General features: G+C 39.3%; 2 protein-coding genes across 3 annotated transcripts in view; one reads left to right on the top strand and one right to left on the bottom strand.

Moving 5' to 3' along the window:
- The window catches only part of LTN1 (listerin E3 ubiquitin protein ligase 1), a 43,201-nt gene extending 29,931 nt beyond the window's left edge, over positions 1 to 13,270 (top strand). The window contains exons 22-30 of the mRNA XM_070750298.1: positions 343 to 556; positions 964 to 1,201; positions 2,821 to 2,895; positions 6,831 to 7,017; positions 8,195 to 8,366; positions 10,065 to 10,285; positions 11,910 to 12,104; positions 12,469 to 12,636; positions 13,119 to 13,270. Coding sequence (XP_070606399.1) covers positions 343 to 556; positions 964 to 1,201; positions 2,821 to 2,895; positions 6,831 to 7,017; positions 8,195 to 8,366; positions 10,065 to 10,285; positions 11,910 to 12,104; positions 12,469 to 12,636; positions 13,119 to 13,181 — 1,533 coding nt within the window. The 3' untranslated portion in view covers positions 13,182 to 13,270. The remainder of the gene's footprint in view (positions 1 to 342; positions 557 to 963; positions 1,202 to 2,820; positions 2,896 to 6,830; positions 7,018 to 8,194; positions 8,367 to 10,064; positions 10,286 to 11,909; positions 12,105 to 12,468; positions 12,637 to 13,118) is intronic.
- N6AMT1 (N-6 adenine-specific DNA methyltransferase 1) lies at positions 11,241 to 20,408 on the bottom strand. 2 transcript variants are annotated; one of them, XM_070750299.1, is made up of 6 exons: positions 20,149 to 20,408; positions 17,888 to 17,974; positions 17,256 to 17,346; positions 15,655 to 15,738; positions 14,813 to 14,954; positions 11,241 to 14,323 (listed from the first exon to the last, which is right to left on the bottom strand). In XM_070750299.1, the coding sequence occupies exons 1-6, from the start codon at positions 20,277 to 20,279 to the stop codon at positions 14,217 to 14,219; spliced, it is 642 nt and encodes a 213-aa protein (XP_070606400.1). In that variant the 5' UTR covers positions 20,280 to 20,408; the 3' UTR covers positions 11,241 to 14,216. The 2 variants fall into 2 exon arrangements, with proteins under 2 accessions (XP_070606400.1, XP_070606401.1); XM_070750300.1 differs by lacking the exon at positions 15,655 to 15,738 and having other exon boundaries at positions 14,008 to 14,323; positions 20,149 to 20,359.
- Between the last annotated feature and the right edge of the window lie 5,386 nt (positions 20,409 to 25,794).

The raw sequence follows: 25,794 nt of genomic DNA, 5'->3' as shown, positions 1-25,794 counted from the left end.
CATAATCCGTATTCTACGATTCTGGTTATAAAATGTTTAAGGTTTTTGTGGAACTAAATTAACCCAGTATTCTATACTAATTTAAAGTAGTATGGATTAAAATATGGAACAGTAATCATTACAATATAAAGTGGCTAAAAGTGTATTTGTGTATATTATTTAAAGAATCATCTGTTAACTACTAGAATCCACTCTGGAGCACAAATCAAATCATTTTTATTTGTTATAAAATGATAGATTTTTAAAAAATGTATAGCTGAAGAGTTATGCAAGAAATATTATTTGATGTGACATGTTTTAAAATTTACTATGACAAAGAATAATTGAATTTAATCTTTGCAGACAACTTGTGAAAACCCAGAAGTATTTCCTGCCGCACAGGTTCAAGTCTTTGCTTCTGTTAGCTGTGACCTAAGTGCTTCTTTAAGTGCATACTTCAAGGCAGCAACTCCTGAAATTGTTGAAAAATTTCCAGAAACCCTCATGTCTGAATGGCGGGACTTCTTTTCAGAAGGCATTCATAGCTTGCTTCTGCCTCTGCTGGCCAAAATCACCAGTAAGTCTGTGACGAAGGGTAAATATACAGACAGGCAATATAGAACCATAACATAAAAATACTTTGACAGGCTATTTAACACCCCAGATTTTTGTTAATAAACATTTGATTGTAATATTGGCAGTATAAAATATGTAGGTATATTTTGTGGTTTCCAGGATGATATAAAGAAAAAAATCTGCACATAATTGCAAGATACACTGCTTTTTTTTCATAAATTTCATTATGTTATTTCAGAATTCTTTGAATGCATTTCTTCACTGCTGGCATCGTGTAAAGCTATCATTTTGAAAATGCGACTGAATATTATTTATGGCACTTTAGATGAAAATCATTATTTATACTTACTACTTGAATATTTGTTACAATAATTTCAGCCTGTGAATTATTTTGTATCTTCTATACAGTAAAAGAACAAGATGTAATGGAAACATCATTTCAGAACTCCATGTTGAAATCTTTGGGGAAAGCTTTAACATATATTTCAAAGGATCAGTTACTGAACCACAAGCTTCCTGCCAAATTTGTTGCTGGTCAGAAAACAAATCTCCCTGACAATCTACAGACTTTGTTAAATACTTTTTCTCCATTATTACTCTTCAGAGCTAGACCCATTCAAATTACAGTGTACCACATGCTAAACAAGTAAGTTCCAATTTCCATAGACCATGCTGTGATTTAGTTCCATTTTTAATTTTATCAGTATAAGAAATTCTTTAAAGGTATGGAATACAGTGATCCCCCGTTTATTGCGTCCCCAACCATTGCGAACAGGGTACTTCGCTATTTTTCAACCCGGAAGTCAAAATACCATCTACGCATGCGTGCCCGTTTTTTCTATGGGCACGCATGCGTAGATGGCAACCGGCTTCCCTGGGTCTTCCCCCTCTTGCTGGCGTCAGCGAGGAGTTTCCCCACCGCCCACGCAAACTCCTCGCTGCCGCCCGCCCTTCGCCCGCCCACGCGGTTCATTCTCGCCGCTTTTGAGCTGAGTCCTGAAGCGAATTCGCTCCAGGACTCAGCTCGAAAGCGCGGAGAGCCAGCGTGGACAAGCCGTTCGCTAGCGCTGGCTATCGGCGCTTTTGAGCTGAGTCCGGAAGAGAATTCGCTCCCGGACTCAGCTCGAAAGCGCCGATAGCCAGCGCGGAGGAGCCGTTCGCTAGCGCTGGCTCTCGGCGCTTTTGAGCTGAGTCCGGAAAAGAATTCGCTCCCGGACTCAGCTCGAAAGCGCCGAGAGCCAGCGCGGAGGAGCCGAAGATTGGGGGCGGCGCGGCTATTTTAAAATGTCGCTGCCGGCATGGGGGGCTTGCCAGCACCCCCCGGACCCCCAACCCGGGTTTGGGGGGCTGCTAGGAAGCCCCCCATGCCGGCGGCAAACAGCCGCGCCGCCCCCAATCTTCGGTTCCTCGCTAGCGCTGTGGGAGTAAAAACACCATCTGCACATGCGCAGATGGTGTTTTTACTTCCGCAGCGCTACTTCGCGAAAACCCGCTCGTTGCGGGGGGTCCTGGAACGGAACCCTCGCAACGAGCGGGGGATCACTGTATAGAAGTATTATTCTTTACCACAGTACAAAATATGTTACGTTTTCTATAAATGAATAATTTCTTAATCAACCTAGGCTTTGTTTTCAGGGGAAGATAACAGAACTAGTGATTATAATCTCAGGCCTATATAGTTCAGAATTTTTATGAGGTGGAGAGGGTATTACATATATAACAATCTGCTGGAGGAGGGAGCAAAATTAAAATAGACTTCTAGTTTATTATACTGCAAAAGTACTCTATGATTCATTGCTGTATTCTAGATATGTACAATAGGAATCTTATAGGCACCAGTATGACTCAGTTAATCATTTGGCCATTGGGTTCCTTGACCCGCCCGACTTATTTTTCATTCAATAAGAATCTGACAGATATATCTTTATGCTTCATAGAAATCCCTCACCCCCTGGAATGTAAATAGTATCTAAAATGACTGCTGAAATGGTATAATTTGTGACTGCGCTGCTCACCAAAGCAGCTCCGAGTCTTCAGAGAGGGGCGGCATACAAATCTAATAAATTATTATTATTATTATTATTAATTATTTAATGATAAGCTAAGTCTGGGAGTGTAGCCTTTTTGTGGCTGGGTCTATTATATCCCAAAAATTAATGTTTTAATATGAAATCGTTTTATTATGATTACTTCTCAAAGTCAGATAAATATTTATGCTATAAAAATATAAATAGGTTCTTCTCGTTTCTTTATTTCATATTCTAGGTTAATGTCCGATTTACCTAAATTTGACAACGTAGATCTCAGATCTTACGGTGATGAAGAAGAGGAACTATTATTGTATGTTTCGCTTTATATTTACGATGATTTATAGAGTTGCTTGTATAGGTGACTTTGGACCAGTCACTTTCTCTTAGCCCAACCCATTCATAGGGTTGTTGTTGTTGTGGGGAAAATAAGAGAAGGAAGGTGTGTTGGATGTGTTCACCACCTTGAGTTATTTGTAAAAATGATAAAGGTGAGATACAAATAAATACATAAATAGTCTCAACTATTTGCCTTGAGTTATTTATAAAAATAATAAAGGTGAGATACAGATAAATAAACACTGTGTTTTCTCAAAATAAGACCAGGGCTTATTTTCCTTTGGGCCCCCAAATAAGCATCAGGGTTCATTTTCAGGGATAACTTATTTTTTCCCCCATTTACAGGTGGCCCACTTCTGCTTGCTTGCAGGAGGCAAGAGGCCATGTGGTGTTCTAACCGCCACAGCTATGAAGCAGGAGGGTGGGGCTGTGTCATGTGCCCTGCACCAGATTATCTCAGGGCTTCATTCCCCAGCACCTGCCTTGCCTTGCAGAAGGCTCCAGCAACCCCATCTACGAGTCAGTTGAGGTGACTGGGGCCCGTACTTGTCCATCTGTCTGGGAAGAATTTGATCTGGTGACACCTGATGAAGTGGACAAGGCCATTGGAGCTGTGAGTTCTGCCACCTGCTTACTGGATCCGTGTCCCTCCTGGCTGGTCTTAGCCAGCAGGGAGGTGACACGGAACTGGGTCCAGGAGATTGTCAACACTTCTTTGGGGAGGGGGTCCTTTCCTGATCCCTACAAGGAGGCACTTTTGCGCCCCCTCCTCAAGAAGCCTTCCCTGGATCCAGCCATTCTTAACAACTATCGGCCAGTCTCCAACCTTCCCTTTATAGGGAAGGTTGTCAAGAAGGTGGTGGCGCTCCAGTTCCAACGGTCCTTGGAAGAAGTCGATTATCTAGGCCCTCAGCAGTCAGGATTCAGGCCCAGCTACAGCATGGAAACAGCTTTGGTCATGTTGATGGATGATCTCTGGCGGGCCCGGGACAGGGGTTTATCCTCTGTCCTGGTGCTTCTCGACCTCTCAGCGGCTTTCGATACCATCGACCATGGTATCCTTATGCGCCGGCTGGAGGGGTTGGGAGTGGGAGGCACTGTTCCTCACTGGTTCTCCTACCTCTCCGGTCGGTCGCATTTGGTGTTAGTGGGGGGTCAGAGGTCGACCTCTAGGTCTCTCCCTTGTGGGTTGCCTCGGGTCGATCCGCTCCCCCGTTATTTAATATCTACATGAAACCATTGGGCAAGATCATCCAAGGGCATGGGGTGAGGTATCATGAGTATGCGGATGATACCCAGTGGTACATCTCCACCCCATGTCCAGTCAACGAAGCAGTGGATGTGATGTGCCGGTGCCTGGAGGCTGTTGGGGTCTGGATGGGTGTCAACAGACTCAAATGCAACCCTGATAAGACGGAGTGGCTGTGGTTTTTGCCTCCCAGGGACAATTCCATCTGTCCGTCCATCACCCTGGGGGGGGGGGGATCACTGATCCCCTCAGAGAGGATCTGCAACTTGGGCATCCTCCTCGATCCACAGCTCACATTAGAGAAACATATTTCAGCTGTGGCGAGGGGGTTGTTTGCCCAGGTTCACCTGGTGCACCAGTTGCGGCCCTATTTGGACTGGGAGTCACTGCTCACAGTCACTCATGCCCTCATCACCTTGAGACTCGACTACTGTAATGCTCTCTACCTGGGGCTACCTCTGAAAAGTGTTCGGAAACTTCAGATCGTGCAGAATGCAGCTGCGAGAGCAATCATGGGCTTCCCTAGGTATGCCCATGATACCAACACTCCGCAGTCTGCATTGGTTGCCGATCAGTTTCCAGTCACAATTCAAAGTGTTGGTTATGACCTATAAGGCCCTTCATGGCATTGGATCAGAATATCTACGGGACCACCTTCTGTCGCACAAATCCCAGCGACTAGTTAGGTCCCAAAGAGATGGCCTTCTCCAGGTCCTGTTGACTAAACAATGTCGTTTGGCGGGACCTAGGGGAAGAGCCTTCTCTGGTGGCCCTGACCCTCTGGAACCAGCTCCCCCCAGAGATCAGAATTGTCCCCACCCTCCTTGCCTTTCGTAAGCTCCTTAAAACCCACCTCTGCCGTCAGGCATGGGGGAATTGAGATATTTCTTTCCCCCAGGCCTATACAATTTATGCATGGTATATTTGTATGTATGTTTAGTTTTTAATAAGGGTTTTTAGTTGTTTTAAATGTTAGATTTGTTATATGTTGTTTTATTATTGTTGTTAGCTGCCCCGAGTCTACGGAGAGGGGCGGCCTAGAAATCAAATCAAATCAAATCAAATCAATCAATCAATCAATCAATCCTTCCAACAAGGTCCTGTGTGGTCACCGGCCCACTTCTGCTTGCTCATGGCTGTTACAGAGCAGGAGGCCAAGCCTTATACCAGTGCTGTGACTATGAGGCAAGGCGGGGCTGAAGCTGCTCCAGGCGCTATGCACTGGCTTACCTCAGGGCCCCTACAGTCAGGCTATCCAAGCCCCTACACATGCCTCACTTTGCAGCCACGGCACCACTCTGCCTCCTGCTGTTACAGGTGTGAACAAGCAGAAGAAGTAGGCCTGTGGCCATGCAGGTTCCTGCTGCACATGGCTATTGATGCTGTTGCTGTGTGGCAGGTGTTGGAGTGTGGATGGCCTGGCTGCAGGGGTTCTGAGGTAAGCTGATGTGAAATGCAAAAGGCAGCTCCACACATACCCTGCCTTGCGGCCACAGCGTTGCAAGCAACCAGATGGAATGGATGGATGGGCAGGCTCTTAAATAGGGCTTATTTGGGGATAGGGCTCATGCACACATGTAAAAGAACATGCTAACACTTATTTTTGGGACAGGTCTTATTTTCAGCGAAATGGCAATTTCAATCACTTGCCATGTTTTTGCCACAGTGCTGCTTTTTAAAAAAGAAACAAAAGTAGGATAGTTTTAATATCAAAGTTTAGAAATCAGTGTACTAGGGTAAAACAAATATTTTAGCAATGGTGAATTTTATATATATGAAAAATCATAAAATCAAACCTTTTGTAAATGAAGATGTTTACGTAAATGTTAAATTCCTGTTACCAAATTCCAGTATAGGCCATGAACTCAAGTTTCTGAACATGAATTTGAATCAGATTGAGATTTTTGAAGACTAATTCTAATTAATTTATGTATTAAAAAGGTACACAATAATCAGTTTGATTATTTATATTTATTTTGTCCAATACACAATGAGGGTTTTAGTGGGTATATATCTATATATACATAATAAAATACATGATGAAGGTTATAGAGGAGATACTCATAGTAAAATATATCTAAGAAATAATAGAAAAGAAGATGAAGTAATAGAACATATCAATGAAAGAATAGAAGAAGAAATATAGGAATAGAAGAAAGGTATAGGAGATATAGGAGAGCAATAGGACAGGGGACGGAAGGCACTCTAGTGCACTTGTACTCGCCCCTTTATATTCTAAGAGTGCTAGCTCTTTTTTCCTTAGGTTGGAGGAAATTATTAGTCATAGTCACTAGAGACAAATAGAGAAAAAATATTTTATTTGGAAAGAGATATGAGATAAGTCTTCCTTACAGTAATGCATTTGGAACTTCCTGTTGGATATCTACATATTAAGAAAGAATGTGCTGTGGAGGAAGAGATATGAGCTTTTACACTCATAAATGAAAAGCTATATGTGTGAGAATTATATTAGTCTGTATATGGATGCCATGGATGGCCAAGGATTGAAAAGAATAAAATAAAATACTTTCATGAAAGTTACTCCTACTATTGCTGAATTAATTTTAAGCAATAAGGCTCTCTTAATGTATGTGTATTTCTGCATGTAGAAAATATTGTTTTTTTCTACATACAATATTTCCTCCCTTTATTTTATTTAGGTCCCCACCAGCAGCACTTATGACTATTCTAACCACTCAGGAAGATTTACTAGAAAACATCTTAGAATGCATTCCAGTAGGAGAATTTGCAGAAATTCAGCCAATGAGTGATGAGTTTTGCCTTATTTTAGGATATCTTCTTACCTGGAAATTAATTCTGTCTTTCTTCAAAGGAGCTTCTTCCCAGGTAAAATTGTTTATTTTCCACCCACCACCCTATGGATGCTTCAGGGAACAAGTCAGTTCAGATTGCTGACCTGTGTACATAAACATTTTACTATTAGCAATATAAATAAATTCATTGCAGATTGTTTGGCCAGGAACTGGGAACTAGGCATTTAAAATCAAAAGTATTCTCATGTCTAGCCATAAGAGCATGGAAGAAAATTATTCCATGTCTAGCAATAGGAAAGCAATATTGAGTTCCTGGGGCTATTTTTATTATTGCTTTGTTGTTAATAATGAAATGTAAACTGTTTGGTAGACAAAAATGATGAAATAAAAATAATTTTTGATAGGCAAATTTTAAAATAAGAGTTGATAGTTGTTCGGTCTTTGTTTTTAAACATGACACATGATATCAGGTTGCTTAGAAGATATAAAGGTATGTTGGTATATTATATATGGATGTATGGTTTACCCATCCTGTACTCATGCTAGCCCCTGACCATATTATCTGTTGTTATCAAAAATAAAATGATACCAATCTTTTCTAGTATTATGTGCTTTTTTGCATGGGCCTTTCCACAGGGGCCACAAAGATCATTAGATGCTAAGAATAGAAATCAAATAAAATGAGAATACACTTTTAAGTGAACCTTTCTCTATTCCATTTACTTCATGATCTATTGATTCAGAGGCTTTAGGGCAGTGATGGCGAACCTATGGCACGGCTGCCACAGGTGGCACACAGAGCCATATAGGCTGGCACGCAAGCTGTTGCCCTAACACAGCTCCAACATGCATGTGTGTGCCAGTCAGCTGATTTTTGGCTCACACAGAGGTTCTGGGAGGGCATTTTTGGCTTCCAGAGAGGCTCTGGGGGGAGAGCGTTTTAATTCTCCAGGGAAGCCTTTGGAACCTGGGGAGGGTGAAACACGAGCCTACTGGGCCCATCAGAAATTGGGAAACAGGCCATTTCCGGCCTCCAGAGGGTGGGGGAAGATGTTTTCACTCTCTCTTAGCATTGAATTATAGGTTTGAGCACTTGCGCCTGCACAGTAGTGCATGCACACGCTGCTTCGGCACCCGAGGAAAAATAGGTTCGCCACCACTGCTTTAGGTTATTTTTCAGTAAGAATTATTATTTTATTAAAATACTTCATAATTCATGGGAATTCTTTTACATGTTATTTTTCCTCCAGCTTCGAGCTCTTTATTCACAATACCTTCGAAGAACTAAGAGTTTGAATAAACTGTTATGTCACTTGTTCAGGCTTATGCCAGAAAATCCAACTGTTCCTGGATCAATATCAGAAATTTCAAATAAAGACGTAAAAACGTATTTTACTGAAGAGCTTGATTTAAACATCAAAGGCAAGTCAAAATATTCTTAATTTTTATGTATTTCATTAAGAGATTTTTTTTTTGTTAGGATTCCTCTAGGGTAGTCATTGTCCTCTATAATATTGTCCTATTTTCAGGTGGTTTAATGACAGAACAAATACCTCCTAAAGCTCCGGGTCCTTGGAGAGGGGTGGCATACAAGTCTAATAAATAATAAAATATCCTTATTTATGTTGCATTAATACATGAACAAACAGCACAAAATTGCTGACACTTTGTGCTGAATAGGTACCAGTTAAAGTGAAATTTTTGACTTGCCAATTCCTGCAGTGTTTTCATAATTTTTTCCCCTTTGAAATTCCAAGCTGAATGAATTTGCTTTCTTTTATATCAGTGGTTCTCAACCTGCGGGTCGGGACCCCTTTGGGGGTCGAATGACCGTTTGGCAGGGGTTGCCTAAGACCATGAGAAAAGACAAATTTCCCATGGTGTTAGGAACTATAGCTTCTATTTTGGCGCTTTGGAACATATTTTTACAATCCGACCAATCAAGCGTTTACAGTGGGGGTGTCCCTCTGACCTTCCTGCCTATCAGCTTAAAGCTCTGTTGGGAGAATTGGTGCTAGGCTTATGATTGGGGGTCACCACAAAATGAGCTTTATTAAGGGGTCACAACATTAGAAAGTTTGAGAAGCACTGTTTTACATGGTCACCATCTCATGTTCAGAGAGAAATCTGGGATGATTGCCAAAACTGAACAATTGTGAGGCATTGCACCACCTCTAAACTAGGAAATCAGAATTCTTAATACAGTGGTACCTCTACTTAAGAGCGCCTCTACTTAATAACTTTTCTAAATAAGAACCGGGTGCTCAAGATTTTTTTGCCTCTTCTTAAGAACCATTTTCTACTTAAGAACCTGAGCCTGGAAAAATTTCCCAGAAATTTGAGACCGACACAAAGGCCCGACCAGTTTCCTGCCATTCCCCCTTTAATCCTGGCCATCTCAGGCTTTTCTTGGTTGCCAGAGGAGACTTTTGGTGGCCCTTAAGGAGGCTTTGGCAGTCCAGTCCAAAGCGAACAAAGCATTTTCTCTGGGTGTTTGGAGAGGGAATAAACCTCTGCCAGCGCCCAGAGAAAAGAAACGCTCCCTTCACTATGGGCAGCGACTGTCCTCCTCTTCTTCTTCCTTCCCCTCCCTCCACCCAAATTCCGAGCTTTTATTTCTTTCCTAATGGGTTTGCACACATTATTTGCTTTTACATTGATTCCTATGGGAAAATTGCTTCTACTTACAAACTTTTCTACTTAAGAACCTGGTCACGGAACGAATTAATTTCTTAAGTAGAGGTACCACTGTATTTGCAGTAACAGGGTAATGCCTCTAAATTTGTTGGAATTTCTAGAATTTCCAGGCAGCATGACCATGAGGGTACAGATACCATTTTGAGAAGAGGGAAAGACAGTTTTATCTTATGTAAGAAGTTTGACATATAGGCATTCTGGGATTAAAATAATTTTTAGATCAAAATAATTTTAATCTCTATCCTTGGTTTAGAATAAGCCCGAGTGAATTTAGTAATTGAAGTAAGAATGTATACTATTTTACTCACATTACTAAGAAATGGAAGTACAGTACTCTAACTGAAACTCCGGCACTTTTTAAACTGGCTTTATTTTGTATTTTTGTATTGTATTAATTTTGTATTTTTCCCATTTGTTCTATAGACACACTAGCAATGTCCTCACACATTCCACATTTGGCTTGCACCGTCTATTGTATGACCTTAAAAGATTTGCCAGCTATGGTTCGTCTTTGGTGGAACAGCTGTGAGAAGCGAGTCTTCAACACTGTAGATAAATTTACAAGCAAATATGTTAGTGGTATACTGTCTTCCCAAGAAATATTTTCTGTACAGACCAGTACCCAGTTGTTTAACGGCATGACGGTTTGTATCATTATCTTATTATCTCACTGTCTGTATTTACGGTACTTGTGTGCATTTCATTATGTAGTATATTTTATTAAATGCAATGATACAACTGTTTTCTGAGAGTTGATTGGAAGCACTGAGGTGATCTTAGGGCTGCTCTCAAAAAAATGCAGTGAAATCTGCAACCTAAACATTCTTCTATGAAGCATTCTAAGAAGGTTCTAAGAAGTACCTAAATTGTTTACATTATTAAATGGAAAAAGTGCCTTAGAACAGCAGTCCCTAAACTTGTTGGCACTGAGGACCAGTTTTGTGGAGGACAATTTTTCTCCGAACGGGGAGGCGGGGCAATCTAGATCCTGCCACTCATGTCCAGCTGTGCAATCCAGTTCCTAACAGATCATGGGTCGGTACTGGTGTGGTTTGGGGATTGGGGACCCCTGCCTTAGAATATATGCACCAGGTGAAATTGCAGCTTTATTTGAAAATAAACCGTCACAAAAACAACATATATGATAGGAAAAAACATGCTCTAATGAAATAAAATGAAGGTGATTGAAAGTGAGAAAACATCGTCTTCATTTTTATTTCATTAGAAAGAGCATGTTAACTTAAATATTAGATTTGTTTACATTGTATTATTATTGCTGTGAGCCGCCCCGAGTCTGCGGAGAGGGGCAGCATACAAATCTGATTAATAAATAAGTAAATAAATAATAAATGTTTGTTTCTATCATATCTGTTGTTTCTGTGATGGTTTCTTTTCAAATAAGGCTGAAAAAAATCAGTCAAGTGGACACCTGGTCCATTTGACAAAGAATGACCTAATTGACTGACTGTCTATTAATACTAATTCAGCCTTATTTAATCCAGTCTGAACATCTTTAGGTGGAAAGATATTCACTGTGCTATACTCTTATAAACATGGTTTTCATTGTTGCTTAAAAATAAAATCACATACAGCTTGTCCTTACTTAGTAACCATTTATTTAGCAACTTTTCAAAGTTATGACAACACTGAATGACTGGTAAATGACTGGTCCTTGGAGTGATAGCCACTGCAGTGCCCTTGCGGTGATGTGATTAATATTCAGTGACTTGGCAGCATACCTCATGACCGCTGTACTGTGTACATTTCAACTGCCCATGCCTATTTCTTCCATCTCTGACCTTTTAGTTGTGCTGCACTCCCACCTGTTCCTGACAACCTTTACCGTTTTCTTCCTCCTCTTACGGCTGCCAAGGCAATGCCCAGTCAAGGCAGGTGTTGGGTTTTGCATGGCCTCCATGAAGCCTTGTAAAATTTTGAGAAGGCAACACAAAGTTATAGTTAATAATTGCAGAGGGAAAATACCAAGAAGTCAGTGGCAGTGGCAGTAGAGTAGATCACAGGGCAACAAAAGGACAGAGATAGGATGAAAAATAGACGAATCGAGTTGAAGCTTAGGTCAGACAGGCAGCAAAAAAAGGAGTCCCTTGTTTAACTACTTCAACCGGAACTGCCATTACTAAAAGTTAGGATCATGCAATAGTTCACCTATGCTTAAAAATTTTGGTCCCAGTTAGAACTGTCTTGAAAATAAATAGTAGGATTGAAACACTGCTGCTATAATAAATGGTAACATTTTTGTTTTTACAGGTAAAAGCTCGATCTACCACTCGAGAAGTCATTGCTACTTACTCAGTTGATGATATATTCATTGAATTGATCATACAGCTTCCTCCAAATTATCCTTTGGGCTCCATAGCAGTAGAGAGTGGGAAAAGGGTTGGGGTAGCAGTTCAGCAATGGCGCAATTGGATGCTGCAGCTTAGCACTTACCTCACTCATCAGGTACTTTTTCATACTTTGGTCATATGGATTAGATCTGCTCTAAATAACAAGTATCTGAACTACTTGAAAGGTTTAAAAAAATGCCTGGGAATAAAAGCGGTACTTGTTGGATAGTTTATAAAGCAGTTGCATTCTTCCCAGATCATATAACTGATCTCTAGTGCTGCAACAATATCCCAGGAAAGTATATAGTAGGTCAAACTGATTATTCAACATATCAACACTACATAAAAACTTTACTTATATACTGCATTATGAATATTATATAAATTTACAGGAAATTGCAAAAAATGGGAAATTGGGATAAAAAAATTCACTGAATGGTGATATTGCACAAAGCTGAAATGCATTATTTCCCCAACAGAATGGAAGCATTATGGAAGGACTAGCATTATGGAAAAACAATGTGGATAAACGATTTGAGGGTGTTGAAGACTGCATGATCTGTTTCTCGGTTATACATGGCTCCAACTACTCCCTTCCCAAAAAAGCTTGCAGAACATGCAAGAAAAAGTTCCATTCAGCCTGCCTGGTAAGTATAGTATAGAAATAATTATTATTTAGGAAGGAAACAAATCTGAAATGTATATGACTTTAATGGCTTTAATGCTATTATTGATCATATGAACATTTAATAAATAGCTTAATAAAATAGCTTTTTATTAATTTTATAAAGGGAGCTTTTAAGAAAATTTTAGGATTCTTTAAATTGAAATGATTTGCTGTTTTCAGAGGGGCAAGAGAAGTTTATTCTTAAGTGTTTTTTTAATACCTTCGATATAGATTAGATCTTAAAGGAAACTAGCTTGTGAAAGAGTATTTCATGGAATAGCCTAGTATTGTTGGCTACTTGGCTATTCCATGAAAATACTTCATAACAAATAGGTTCTTAATTTTATTCTTTAGAAATAGATTTAAAGATGCCATAAAGTATTCCATTTTGATTGGCTATTGTTTAATTGTAAATAGTAAATGCTAGATTACCCTTAATATTTGTTTTCTAAATTTCTCTAGTACAAATGGTTTACATCTAGCAACAAATCCACTTGTCCTCTTTGCCGAGAGACTTTCTTCTGATACACCTGCTTCAGCGATCCTAAAGAAGCAATTGAAAACCATCGTACTTGGACTTAATTTCTCCCTCTACAATAAAAAGTTCAAACCGATTGATCATTTATTAGTATTCCTTACTATCTTTGCATCAAAATATTCAGATGTGAAATGTAGAAGTGGGTGACATGTAACAGTTTTTGACCTCTGGCGGCTTCATGGATTCCTGTCTTACATAAGCCCTGTTAAGGTCTAAAGATTTTTAGCAGCATGAAGAATAATTTAACAGTTTATTCAATTAGAGGTCATGATTAGAATTGGCATTAAAGCTTCAAAATGAGGGATATACTGTACCTACCATATCTGTGGTATTGTATTGAATTTGAGGTAGCGGCAAATAATATTGTTAACCAGCTAGTGCAACTTATAGCAATTGCTAGTACTGAAGAAGGGACCAGTGATGTTCAAAAGATTCTGAATTTAAACATTCAAGTTTGAAACAGTTCCAATCATATTTTAAGTATTCTGACTAATGATATTCTAAACCTGAAATAGTGTAAAATTGAAATAACTATTTCAAAATTGAAATAGTTGATTTTATTTAAAACTTGCAGGTGCTTTTTCTTTTCTACCAAGCCAATGTGGAATACCAATAAGTATTTCAAACTCGAAATAGCCATTTTTACCTAAACTTTGCAAGTTCCAGAATATGCAACCAAAAACAAGAGAATTAACTCCATGCTAAGTTCATCATTCAGAATCTCAGATGATAAAAAGAAGCAACTCAGGACAACAGCCACAATTTCTCTCCTAAGTACCTGTATGATAGGATTGTAACAATGTTTATGCAGTATTTTACTTTCCACGTTTATACATTTATTGTCAAAATTTTGATTTTACACATATGGAAATATTTATGCATATTTTTGAATTAAGATAATATGCTAATATGTACTTGTTGACAACAGCTAGATTTAATCTTAATTAAATGTAATTAATTAATCCAAGATAGCATTTTAAAGCAAAAAGTCTACTATAGGAAGATTCATCCAGAAGCCAGCTTTAGGATTTGCAGAATTTCAGAACTGAGAGATACTCCCTTCCCGCTTGTCTGGAAATTACTTTACTGCCATTTAAACCACATTCCTGCAATATTTTAATAATTTCATCTGCAATTTAAAAAAGAGAATATCATTCAGTTTAAAAACAACAACTGACTTTACTGCTAACCTAACTGAATGTTTGGGGAAGGGGGGAATGATAGTGCACTGAAGCCATTTCCATGTATTTTATCTCTATGTAATAAAAAGAAAGTTATACTATTTTTTTAGATCTTAGTATCCTGTGCTGGTCACAAGCTTGTGCATTCAGTGCAGGTTAAATAAGTTATTCTGCCCAGTGTATGAATGTCAGAAATCTAGTCCCTGTGCTTCATTTCATTTTATAATTTCTTTCTACATCCCCAAAAGCATCTATGTTCTTTTGTTGATATTTAATAATAACATAGTAATATAGATAATAAAGCTCAGAACTGCATCTACTACAATCAAATTTGAAATAGATTTTTTACTCAGAACTCAAAGATTTTTCATAATTATTAAAAAGCATTTTGTATAACAATCACCCCAATATTAAAGAAGAATTTGAAATATGGATACCTGGATTATTTTCTTTAATTGTAACTAAATAAAACAATCCTCTTGCTGATAGTAAGTCTGACACAAGTGGAAAGAGTCTATCCATAACCTCTCTGCCATTTTTACCTCCAGCCCAAGCTGCCTCTATTCCATTAGTTTGTATCTAGAACAAATATGGAAAATAGAGCTGAAAGGTCATACAGAAGACAGGGTATACTTTTTCAAAGTTATTTCAAAAGACAAGACAAGAAGAATGCATATTTCTTTTGGGCATTATACATGCTTAAGAATTGTTCTGCAGTTCTTTTTCTGTGTTTCTTGCGAAGATTCATCTTCAACCATTAGATGCTGCAATAGATTTCTTCAATGGTGGTAGATTAGATCATCTCCAAGATATAGTCAATGATTATATTCTATGCTTCTATGGAATTGGGATTAAGCCACAAATATCAAGAGAAAGATGTAGAAACAAGCAAAAGCATAAGTGAAAGATGATTGTTCTTTTTTTAAAAAAAATTATTTATTTGTTTTTTTCAAATATAACAGACAAAAAAGGAAAAAAAATACATAAAAACATACACCTACAACATTTGGGAAATGAAAGTTTGCCCACTTTTTAGGTGTTTGATCAGAGAATTTTGTTGCTCTGTTCTTTAGCCAATCGTAAAATTTTGCCCATATTTTATAGTAATCTGATTCTGTTCTATGTATAAGTAATTTTTTAGAAATATAAAAGTTGGGATATGAAAAAAAAATCAATTTTCAACTAATTGATTTTTTTCAATACTAGTGATACTTTACAGAAGTACTTTACAATTAATTGGTAAATTGTTAATTGGTATTCTTAAATCTCATGATCATACCTCAGCAGAAGGGGTTACCACATAAGGTGGATTAAATAACAGCAAATCAACTTTTCCATGTAATCTTGGGGACAATCCTGTTACCTGAACATAAATGAAAACATTAGCATTTATGTAATGCATACGATTATGCAGGTTCACTACAAAATATCTTGAAAGATACAGGTTCCTTCTTATAGTTGCATAATCTAATTCAAAGAAGAAACAAGGAAGCAAGCAAGTGAAAAACAGGTATTGGAGACATTTTACCAAGCATATAAATTTTGCAAAACATATAAAATCTAATGTAAGCCAATCTTATTCCCAAACCACTTGCCTTTCAGTGCTTATTCCAGGAAAACTACAGTATTAAGAATTATCTATTCAATACCAGTTTTCTGGTCTTTAAGTTTCATATTATAATTAAAATTTATCACGTAGCCTAAAAATTTGGTTTATCATATATTCTAAAAAGGATAAGGGAGCCCTGCATATAATACCTTTTTCTATTATTTACATGCTTTAGATACCTATACTGCTAAGAAATTTCATTCCTTCTACATCCAAGCTAGAATACACTGAGGTACCAAGCACCACAAACCCCATTCAAACTAACATATAGTGAGTCACTTGACAACAATACCAGAGCAGTGCAGATTGCAACTTGTATTATAAAATCAGTTGTGCGGTGGCCTGTTGCTGAGGGCTCCTCCATCAGTTAAATCAGAGAAGGCGGTAGCATGGGAGTCAGGCAAACTGAGAGCTCTGATGGGGAAGAGGGAATGGAGCTGGCACAGAGAGATAGAGGCGGAGCCTGAGTTGTCCATCAGCCCTGGGAGAGTCATCAGCCCCCTGGGGCTGATGATGAAGTGGAGATGTGCAGAAGGCAGAGAGGAGGAGAGCAGTGGAAATCTCTGGGCTGATTCTTGGGAAGGAAGAGCTATCGCTGCTAGTAAAGCACCACCCTAGCTCTGGGGATAAATTGTATCCAGAAGATATTTATTAATATTGTTTCCTCATTGCATATTTGACCCCTATGATAATCATTAAGTGTTGTACCTCATGATTCTTGACATATGTATCTTTTTCTTTTATGTACACTGAGAGCACCAAAGACAAATTCCTTGTGTGTGCAATCACACTTGGCCAATAAAGAATTCTAAATGGGGTGGAGATGAATAGATGTGGTAGACATCTCCCCGCTGGATGGACTTATTAACTGCAGTGAGAGAAACTTTTTGCCAAGGCTGCTGGTGCTCCAATAAAGGAATCTTTGAGTTAACTTCAGATGGTTTGTTGTGTTTGGGGAGGTGGGTCCGAACAACTTGACTGGTACACAAGCAAGCAGAAGAGCTATGTTAGTTTTAGACCAGTGTTTCCCAACCTTGGCAACTTGAAGATATCTGGACTTCAACTCCCAGAATTCCCCAGCCAGCATTTGCTGGCTGGGGAATTCTGGGAGTTGAAGTCCAAATATCTTCAAGTTGCCAAGGTTGGGAAACACTGTTTTAGACGTTTATGTTATAAACAGCAATTCTTACCCTAAAATTTAACATAAACAATGTTTGACTATTGATATTTTAAAATTTGCTGACCAAAAAATTAATTATAATTTGTCTTACCAGATCGGTAATTACTGGTTGAATGTGAACACTATTTTCTCTAGCTGTCTCTACTGTGCATAGACCAGCCACAGGGTTGATATCAGTACACCTGTATGCAGAAAATTACATTTTAGTAAACAGAAGCCATCTTTGGTTACATGTATGTAAAGCATACGATTATGCAGGTTCACTACAAAAGATATGGAAAGATACTTGTTCCTTCTTACAGATGCATAATCTAATTCAAAGAAGAAACAAGGAAGAAAGTGAAAAAAGGTACTTGAGAGATTTTACCAAGCATATAAATTTTGCAAAACATATAAAATCTAATGCAAGAGAATTTTATTCCCAAACCACCTGGGGAGCAGATAAATATTGGCTTCTAAAACAACAGCGAAGTACAAGCAACAGTTCTGAACTGAGACATTATCTTGTAGAATTGTCAGGTATACTATTTCACACCAAATTGTATTTCTTTTATCTAAAGTTTTTTTTTACTGAGTGAAGAATTATACTATTGACATAATTCGAATTTACATGTAATAATAGTCCATATTCACATTTGCATTATTTAACTAACACAATTAAGCATCAGAAGCACCCTATTTCTTGCTTACCTTATATAACTCAAATGGCATATAAATACTTACATATAAAATGCTTTGGATCCAACAATTGAAGCTAAAAAAGTTGAAACTACTCCAGATCCAGATCCTACTTCAAGGCATATATCAATGCTAAAGGAATGCAAAAATAATAGTTCAGAGATTAAAATGAGAACTATAATGCAACATACAAAACATACATGGTTTAATGTATACATTTTTAAACCATCAGTTTGCAAATTAAAAATCAGATCCAGCAGTCAATGAATAATGTCAATTGTAAATTTAATGAATTATAAAATAATTAACTGACCCAGATTGGATTTTGTAAGATTATCCTGGGATAAGTATATTTGCATTCATTTGTAAAACAAAAAAAAACCATTGCCATAATTGTAATTTAATACAATTTAATAAATCATTGCTATTATTCAACTTTTCTGATTTCTCAGACTGATTAAATTTTACCTGCAATGCAATTTTACACATCAATAAGGAAACATGTTATATTTACAGGTAACCTAAATCTGGACGCTTTATAGATTTCATTCTAGTTATGTCTGGATTTTACCTGCATATTAATATTTCAGAGATGCTTATTTGTTTTATTAGTCCCTGCAGCTAGGTGCAATCCTAGCAAAATCAAGCAGCTGGGGGGAGGGCAAACACACACACACACACACACACACACACACACACACACTTTCTTAGGTTTATCTGAACTCTTCCTAGCAAAAAAAAATATTGTCTGTCACTTGATGCAATAATGACCAAACATTTCTTTTGCAATAGAACAGAATGCAGTATGCACAGTAGATGGTATTTGCAGCATACTGCTTTACAAAACAGATACAGATAACAGAGGTTAGTTAGAAATCACTACCCCTAAATCCTTCTCTTCTGTGTTAGCAAAAACTTCAGAAGAGAAGGATTTAGGGGTAGTGATTTCTGACAGTCTCAAAATGGGTGAGCAGTGTGGTTGGGCGGTAGGAAAAGCAAGTAGGATGCTTGGCTGCATAGCTAGAGGTATAACAAGCAGGAAGAGGGAGATTGTGATCCCCTTATATAGAGTGCTGGTGATTTGGAATACTGTGTTCAGTTCTGGAGATCTCACCTACAAAAAGATATTGACAAAATTGAACAGGTCCAAACACGGGCTACAAGAATGGTGGAAGGTCTTAAGCATAAAAGGTATCAGGAAAGACTTAATGAACTCAATCTGTATAATCTGGAGGACAGAAGGAAAAGGGGGGGACATGATTGAAACATTTAAATATGTTAAAGGGTTAAATAAGGTTCAGGAGGGAAGTGTTTTTAATAGGAAAGTGAACACAAGAACAAGGGGACACAATCTGAAGTTAGTTGGGGGAAAGATCAAAAGCAACGTGAGAAAATATTATTTTACTGAAAGAGTAGTAGATCCTTGGAACAAACTTCCAGCAGACGTGGTTGGTAAATCCACAGTAACTGAATTTAAACATGCCTGGGATAAACATATATCCATTGTAAGATAAAATACAGGAAATAGTATAAGGGCAGACTAGATGGACCATGAGGTCTTTTTCTGCCGTCAGTCTTCTATGTTTCTATGTTATTATAAAGTTTATATTATGCTGAATTGTATTGTTTACAGTAATCGATTACAAAGATGAAACTTTTAAGTGAACTGGATTCCATGTAGCTTGCCATTGTTTTTGTCTAGAAAGAGTCCTTCTCCATCCCCTTTTGTCAAGCTTTTTCCTGATCAATATTAACCCTGACAAACCCTGTCAAATATTAACCCTGACAAACCCTACTTAAGCTTTCCAAGACCAAGATCAGTCAATGATAACTGGGTGATCTATTTATTCTTTTAATCATTTTTTAGTCTCTACATTTTGTTTCTTTGCTTTGTCAAGTAAATATTGGAGGTATGTAAAGATATAATATTCATATACTGTACATGATACTAGTAAAAAAAATAAAAAGAAACATTAGGACGGGGACGGAAGGCATGCTGGGGCATTTATGCAAGCATCATCTCATATATGATCATCTCATATATTTGCATCATCTCATATATGATGAATACCAGCTTAATTCTCCCGGACGTTCATTTCTAGCTGTATTTTTTTTTTTAAAAAAAGCGGTTTATTCAATATGCATTCAATGGGTCTTATGCACGCCTTTACAAGTTTACACATGTAACTAAACTCAACTATGTAAATAGCAATGCGCAGCAAGGTTTCCTATTGTCCCCTTGCTAAGCCCGCCCGTGCACAGTGCCCGAACTCTTGCTTGAGGAGCTCCGCTGATCGCCGCCTCACCCGGTGCTTCTCAGAGCTTCGGCATCCCGCTCGAGGGCATCGAGCAGCAAGTAAGTGTCTTCGGCGGGCTCGTAAACAGCGCTGAAGGGACCCTCTGGACCCACGTGCTGGTGCCGCGGGGTTGGGATCATCGCCGCCGCGGTTCTTTTCCCGGCCCCGAAGATGAGCCTAAAGCAGCCATAGACTAGCCAAACATAAAAACAATTTTAGCGAATCGCACGCCTCGCTTTCAACCAGGGCGAAGAGAAACCAGGAAAGCCGGCCCTTCGCGCCTGCGCCTTCGTCAGAAATACCCAATGATTGAGGCAGAGACACTAAAGCCCGCCCCTTCCAAGGAACAGTAGCCACCGATTGGTCGGTCTTAGAGATGGAAAGGTCGCGTGCAGTTCGTAGCTTCTGTTCTGGTTCACCCCTTGAGGGAGGTTCATTTGATTCTTGTGCAGCAGCTTTAATTGTTTTTATTTACTTATATGCCATTTTAGATTCGGCCCCAATAATGTGAATGTCTTGTTAAGGGGTTTTTAAATTGAATTTTAAATTGTTTTTATACGAGCTCAAGCCTTCCATCCTTCCGAGGTGGGTAAAATGAGGACCCGGATTGTGGGGGCAATATGGTGGCTCTGTTAAAAAGTGCTATTGCTAACATGTTGTGAGCCGCCCTGAGTCTAAGGAGAAGGGCGGCATTAAAAAATTGAATAAATAAATGAATGAATGATATTTTGTTGTAAGCGTCCCAGAGTAGGTAGATAGGTAGGTAGGTGGATAGAATAGAATAGAATAGAATTCTTTATTGGCCAAGTGTGATTGGACAAGCAAGGAATTTGTCTTTGGTGCATATGTATATGATTATCATAGGGGTCAAATAAGCAATGAGAAAACAATATTAATAAAAACCTTAAGAATACAAGCAACAAGTTACAGTCATATAGTCATAAGTGGGAGGAGATGGGTAATAGTAATGATGAGAGAAAACTAGTAGAAATAGTAGTGCAGACTTAGTAAATAGTTTGACAGTGTTGAGGGTATTATTTAGCAGAGTGATGGCGAGAAAAAACTTTGTGTCTAGGTAGCTAGCTAGCTAGCTAGCTAGAGTAGATAGATAGATAGATAGATAGATAGATAGATAGATAGATAGATAGATAGATAGGATTTTTATGTTTGGACTTATATACCACTTCATAGTGCTCTTACAACCCTCTGTAAGCGGTTTACACTATCAGCCTATTGTCCCCAACAATCTAGGTCCTCATTTTACCCACCTTGGAAGGCTAAGTCAACCTTGAGCCTGGTGAGATTTGAACTGGTGAACTATAGCCAGCAGTTAGCTGACATAGCCTGCAGTGCTGTACTCTAACCACTGTGCCACCCCTACTAGTCTACTAGCCACCTCCCCTACTAGTCTACTAGCCAGGCTCCAAGCCAGTTAGCAAAGGCTTTTGACTCTTCAAAGACCAAAAAGGTAGGGGTGGATCTCACCTTATGGGACATGATATTTCAGAGCCAAAGCAGAAAAGGTTCTGGACCCTGCCGGGGTCTTTTTCATTAATGGAATCCAGGATATAGCCCTTCTGCTTTTTCATTAACGGAATCCAGGATATAGCCCTTCTGCTGTAATAAAGAGGGGCAGCCAATCCTACTGACATGAGACAATTTCTCAGATAATAATCTGGAGGCATACTCTATAGTGCAGTGATGGTGAACCTTTTTTGGCTCGAGTGCCAAACGGGTGCGCAGGCTTGCTATAGCATGCGTGGGTGTGCCTACCCACATTGCAATGCCCTCCCCTGTGCATGCGGACAATTCACTAGTGCCCCCCCCCCCCCAATGTATGCACACAGGTCTCCAGATTTCTGGTAGGCCTGTTGGGAGAGGGGGAATGAGAGAGGGGGAGAGAGAGGGAGGGGGAGAGAGGGACGAGGGGGGAGCGGGAAGGAGAGTTGGAGGGAGAGAGATGGAGAGAGGGAAGAGAGCCTCCTGAAGCCTGGGGACGGTGAAAAATGGGCCAACGGGCAAACTGGAAGCTGGCCCGTTGGACTGTTTTTTGCTGTCCTCAGGTTTCAAGAGGTTTTCCTGAACCCCGAGGATGGTGAAAAGGGGTTCAGGAGGCTTTCCTGAAACGAGGAGAGCAAAAATGGCTGAAAATCAGCTGGCCAGTGCGTGCATGCAGGCTGGAGCTGACAGGGCAACCCTCAGATATGGCTCTGCGTGCCACAGGTTCGCCATCACGGTAGAGTGCCTTAAAGATAATATCCAACACCTTGAATTACACTAGTGCAAACAGTGCAATTAGCGTAACAGTGGTATAATATGGGCCATTCTAGGAGCCTTGAGACTGCTGCTGCATTTTATGCAAGCAATAGCTTTCAAATGCTCCTCAAGGGTAGCCTCATGTAGAGCGCATTATAGTAATCCAAGCACAAGTTGGTCAGGGCATGAGTGAGTGAGCGCCTCAAGATGTAGGAACAGACATAACTGGCACACAATCAAACATTGTGCAAATGCTCTCATAGCCAGTTTAGAGCTGGAAAAGCGGCTTGGGTAGTAGAGCACTCTCCCTGTGAGCGGAGGTGAATGTGTGTGTGTGTGTTTGTGAAGCTGTAATGAAAACAAGTGCAACTGTCACCACCTCGTTTCATTAGTCGGCTTGACCAATGAAGAGGAAAAAGCAGCTCTTGTCATATTGCAAGGAGCGGATAGAAAGAAAGAAAGGAGAGGGGTGCGTGTGTGTGTGCAAACAATTGTGCCCATCCAGAAAAAAATTGTACAGGGCGGGAGGATGAATTGATGGGAAGAGGAAAACCAACCAACAACAGTTTTTCCCCGCTGCACACCCACGCTAGCCTAGCTCTCGTGGTTCGTGAAATTTAATTCATCCAATTTACCGTAATTGTTTCTCAACTTTTGTCTGTTTTAATGCACATAGACTTTCCCTACCAACATTCCTTATCTAATTTTTAAATAAACAAACTACACAGTGATGGGCTCCTACGGGCACGGTCAGGAAAGGTAGCAAAATTTGGAGCTCCACCCCAGAGCACCCAATTTGCACTGAAAGATGTTGAAGCAAAATGCATAAACCACACCCACAGTGTGGTAGTAAAAATTTTGGTAGCCCATCACTAAAACTACAGCAGTGATGGGATTCAGCCAGTTGGGTTAGGTGCTCTGGCACCCTTCCTGATTTGTAACTCCAGCTTGCAGTATTTCTAATCTAATGACGGGTATTTAGGGAAGCTTTTTTCAAGCAAAGAATCTTTTTGTATTTTTGTATTCACATATGACCAGATCAATTGGAAAACTCTTTAGCCTCTTTAGATTGAGAGCAAAGTCTAAAGTCCAGCTGAAATGCTTACAGGAGTTCCTCTTCGTTGATGATGCTGCCATTACTGCTCATTCTGCTGAAGACCTTCAACGACTCATTGATTGTTTCAGCAAGGCCTGCTGCCAAAATTTTGGATTAACAATCAGCCTGAAGAAATGGATCAGGACGTGGATTCACCGCTCCATATTACAATCTTTGCACAACAATTGGAGGTAGTCCATGGCTTTGTGTATCTTGGCTGAAACATCACCGACACTCTCTCTCTAGATACTGAGCTGAATAAATGTATTGGTAAAAAGGCCACCACATTCTCTAGACTCAGAAAGACAGTATGACTTAATAAGAAGCTGACAAAACATACAAAGATCCAGGTTTATAGAGCCTGTGTCCTGAGCACTTTCTTGTATTGCAACGAGTTGTGGACCTTTTTATGCACGGCAAGAGACGAAGTTGAAAACCTTCCATAGGCGCTGTCACTGAAGTATCCTTGGCATCACCTGGCATGACAAAATTCCAAGTAGCACAGTCTTGAAACATGCTGGAATTTCCAGCATATATATACTACTGAAACAATGGCGTCTTCGCTGGCTTGGGCATGTTGTGAGAATGGATGATGGGTGGATTCCAAAAGATCTCCTCTATGGTGAATTAGTGCAGGGAAAGCACTCAAGAGGAAAACCACAGCTATGATATAAGGATATCTACAAGAGGGATTTAAAGGCTTTGGAAATGGATATTAACAGCTGGGAAACCTTGACCTCTGAGTGTTCAACTTGGAAGCTAAAGATGCAGCATGGCCTTCTCCATTTTGAGGAGACACTTGTTCGGCAGACTGAGGCAAGGAGACAGTCCCGGGACCAGCGAAATCTGGGAGCCAGGCAGAGGACAGAATGCTTATGCACTCAGTGTGGAAGTGATTGCCACCCTCGGATTGGCCTTTTTAGCCACACTAGATGCTTTAGCCACACTAAACTCTTTCCAGACAACGATACCATAATCTTTCAAGACTGAAGGTTGCCATACATGGCAAAAATAAGTTTTTTTGTATTTTTGACTTACAACGGTTCATTTAGTGACCATTCAAAGTTACAATGGCACTGAAAAAAGTGACATGAACGATTTTCACATGTAGGTGAAAATGGAGCTCGGAAGCCTGTTTTCATTGGCAAAGCACTCGGGTCACCGCAGGCACTCTAACACCTATGCAAGTCCACACACCGATTCCATCCCCCCATGCATGGGCACTGCCCCTATGCATTTACACTGGCCCCTGACCTCGCAAATGTGCACAGGCCTCACTGAAGCCTGGGACGGTGAAAAAAACAGGTAAACAGCTAAACCGGAAGTTCAGAAAAATGGATTTCCGGTTTGCCCATTGTGCTATTTTTCGTACTCCGGAGCCTTCAGGAAGTTTCCTGAAGCCTCAGGAGGGTGAAACGGCCTTCCCCAAGGCCAAAAATTAGCTGGCTAGCTCTCGCATGCACACTGGAGCTGACATAGGGCAACGCTTCATAAGTCCTCCAATATGGCTACATGTGCCACCTGTGGCATTCATGCCATAGGTTCACCGTCACGGGCCTAGGGTATCTCACAAAATTTCATTGCCCATTCATCAGGAAGCAGCTATATACTGTATATATCACTAAAAATATTCAAATATTTATTTTCTCTAAATGTCCCCAAGAATGGAATATTAAAACACATTGTGCAATTATTGCATTACATTCTTTGTTAGCAGGAAAAATCCTTTGCTACTGCTCTAAGGAATATTAAAACAGTGCTCATAAAATTGAATATGAAAATGATTTGGAGAAGTAAATTTTTTCAGGAATACCTAATAGTTACGGTAATTGGATCTTAGGTAAAAGTAAAAAATGTTTTTGTTACATGCACAAGTGGTTTTAGATTTCACTTAAGTCTGCATTTGCAGAAATAAGTTATGGTTTTTGCCCTTCAGCATATTATTGTAGTTAGTTGGTATGTTTAAAGAATCCAACAATTTTACTTTGTTAAGTAAAATATTCCAGATGGTGACCATTAGAAATTTTAGAGTTTTTTGGACAGAGAAACTCAGAAAAGCCACAAGAATGTAGTGTATCCCTAGAATGTATATTTTTTAATATTGGATTTGTATATTATGTATTGTTGTTGTGAGTCACCCCGAGTCTTCACTGAGGGGCGGCATACAAATCTAATACATCATCATCATCATTATTATTATTATTATTATTATTATTATTATTATTGATAATAGGTTTGATGGAGTGGCTTGTTTTGGTAATATATATTCAATTGTTCTATGTTTAAAAAAATATGCAAATGTT

The sequence above is a fragment of the Erythrolamprus reginae genome, chromosome 4 (genome assembly GCF_031021105.1).
Source record: "Erythrolamprus reginae isolate rEryReg1 chromosome 4, rEryReg1.hap1, whole genome shotgun sequence".
NCBI lineage: Eukaryota > Metazoa > Chordata > Lepidosauria > Squamata > Dipsadidae > Erythrolamprus > Erythrolamprus reginae.
This window is presented reverse-complemented; position numbering and strand designations above follow the sequence as displayed.

Bases quoted from the DNA above. Each gene is read 5' to 3' on its own strand.
- N6AMT1 (XM_070750299.1), bottom strand. From the start codon at position 20,279: ATGATCCCAACCCCGCGGCACCAGCACGTGGGTCCAGAGGGTCCCTTC. The intron at 17,347-17,887 runs GTAAGTATTTAT...TTCTGCATACAG, and splicing joins GGATCCAAAGCATTTTATAT to GTGTACTGATATCAACCCTG. The intron at 14,324-14,812 runs GTATCCATATTT...TTTAAATTGCAG, and splicing joins AATTAAAGAAAATAATCCAG to ATGAAATTATTAAAATATTG.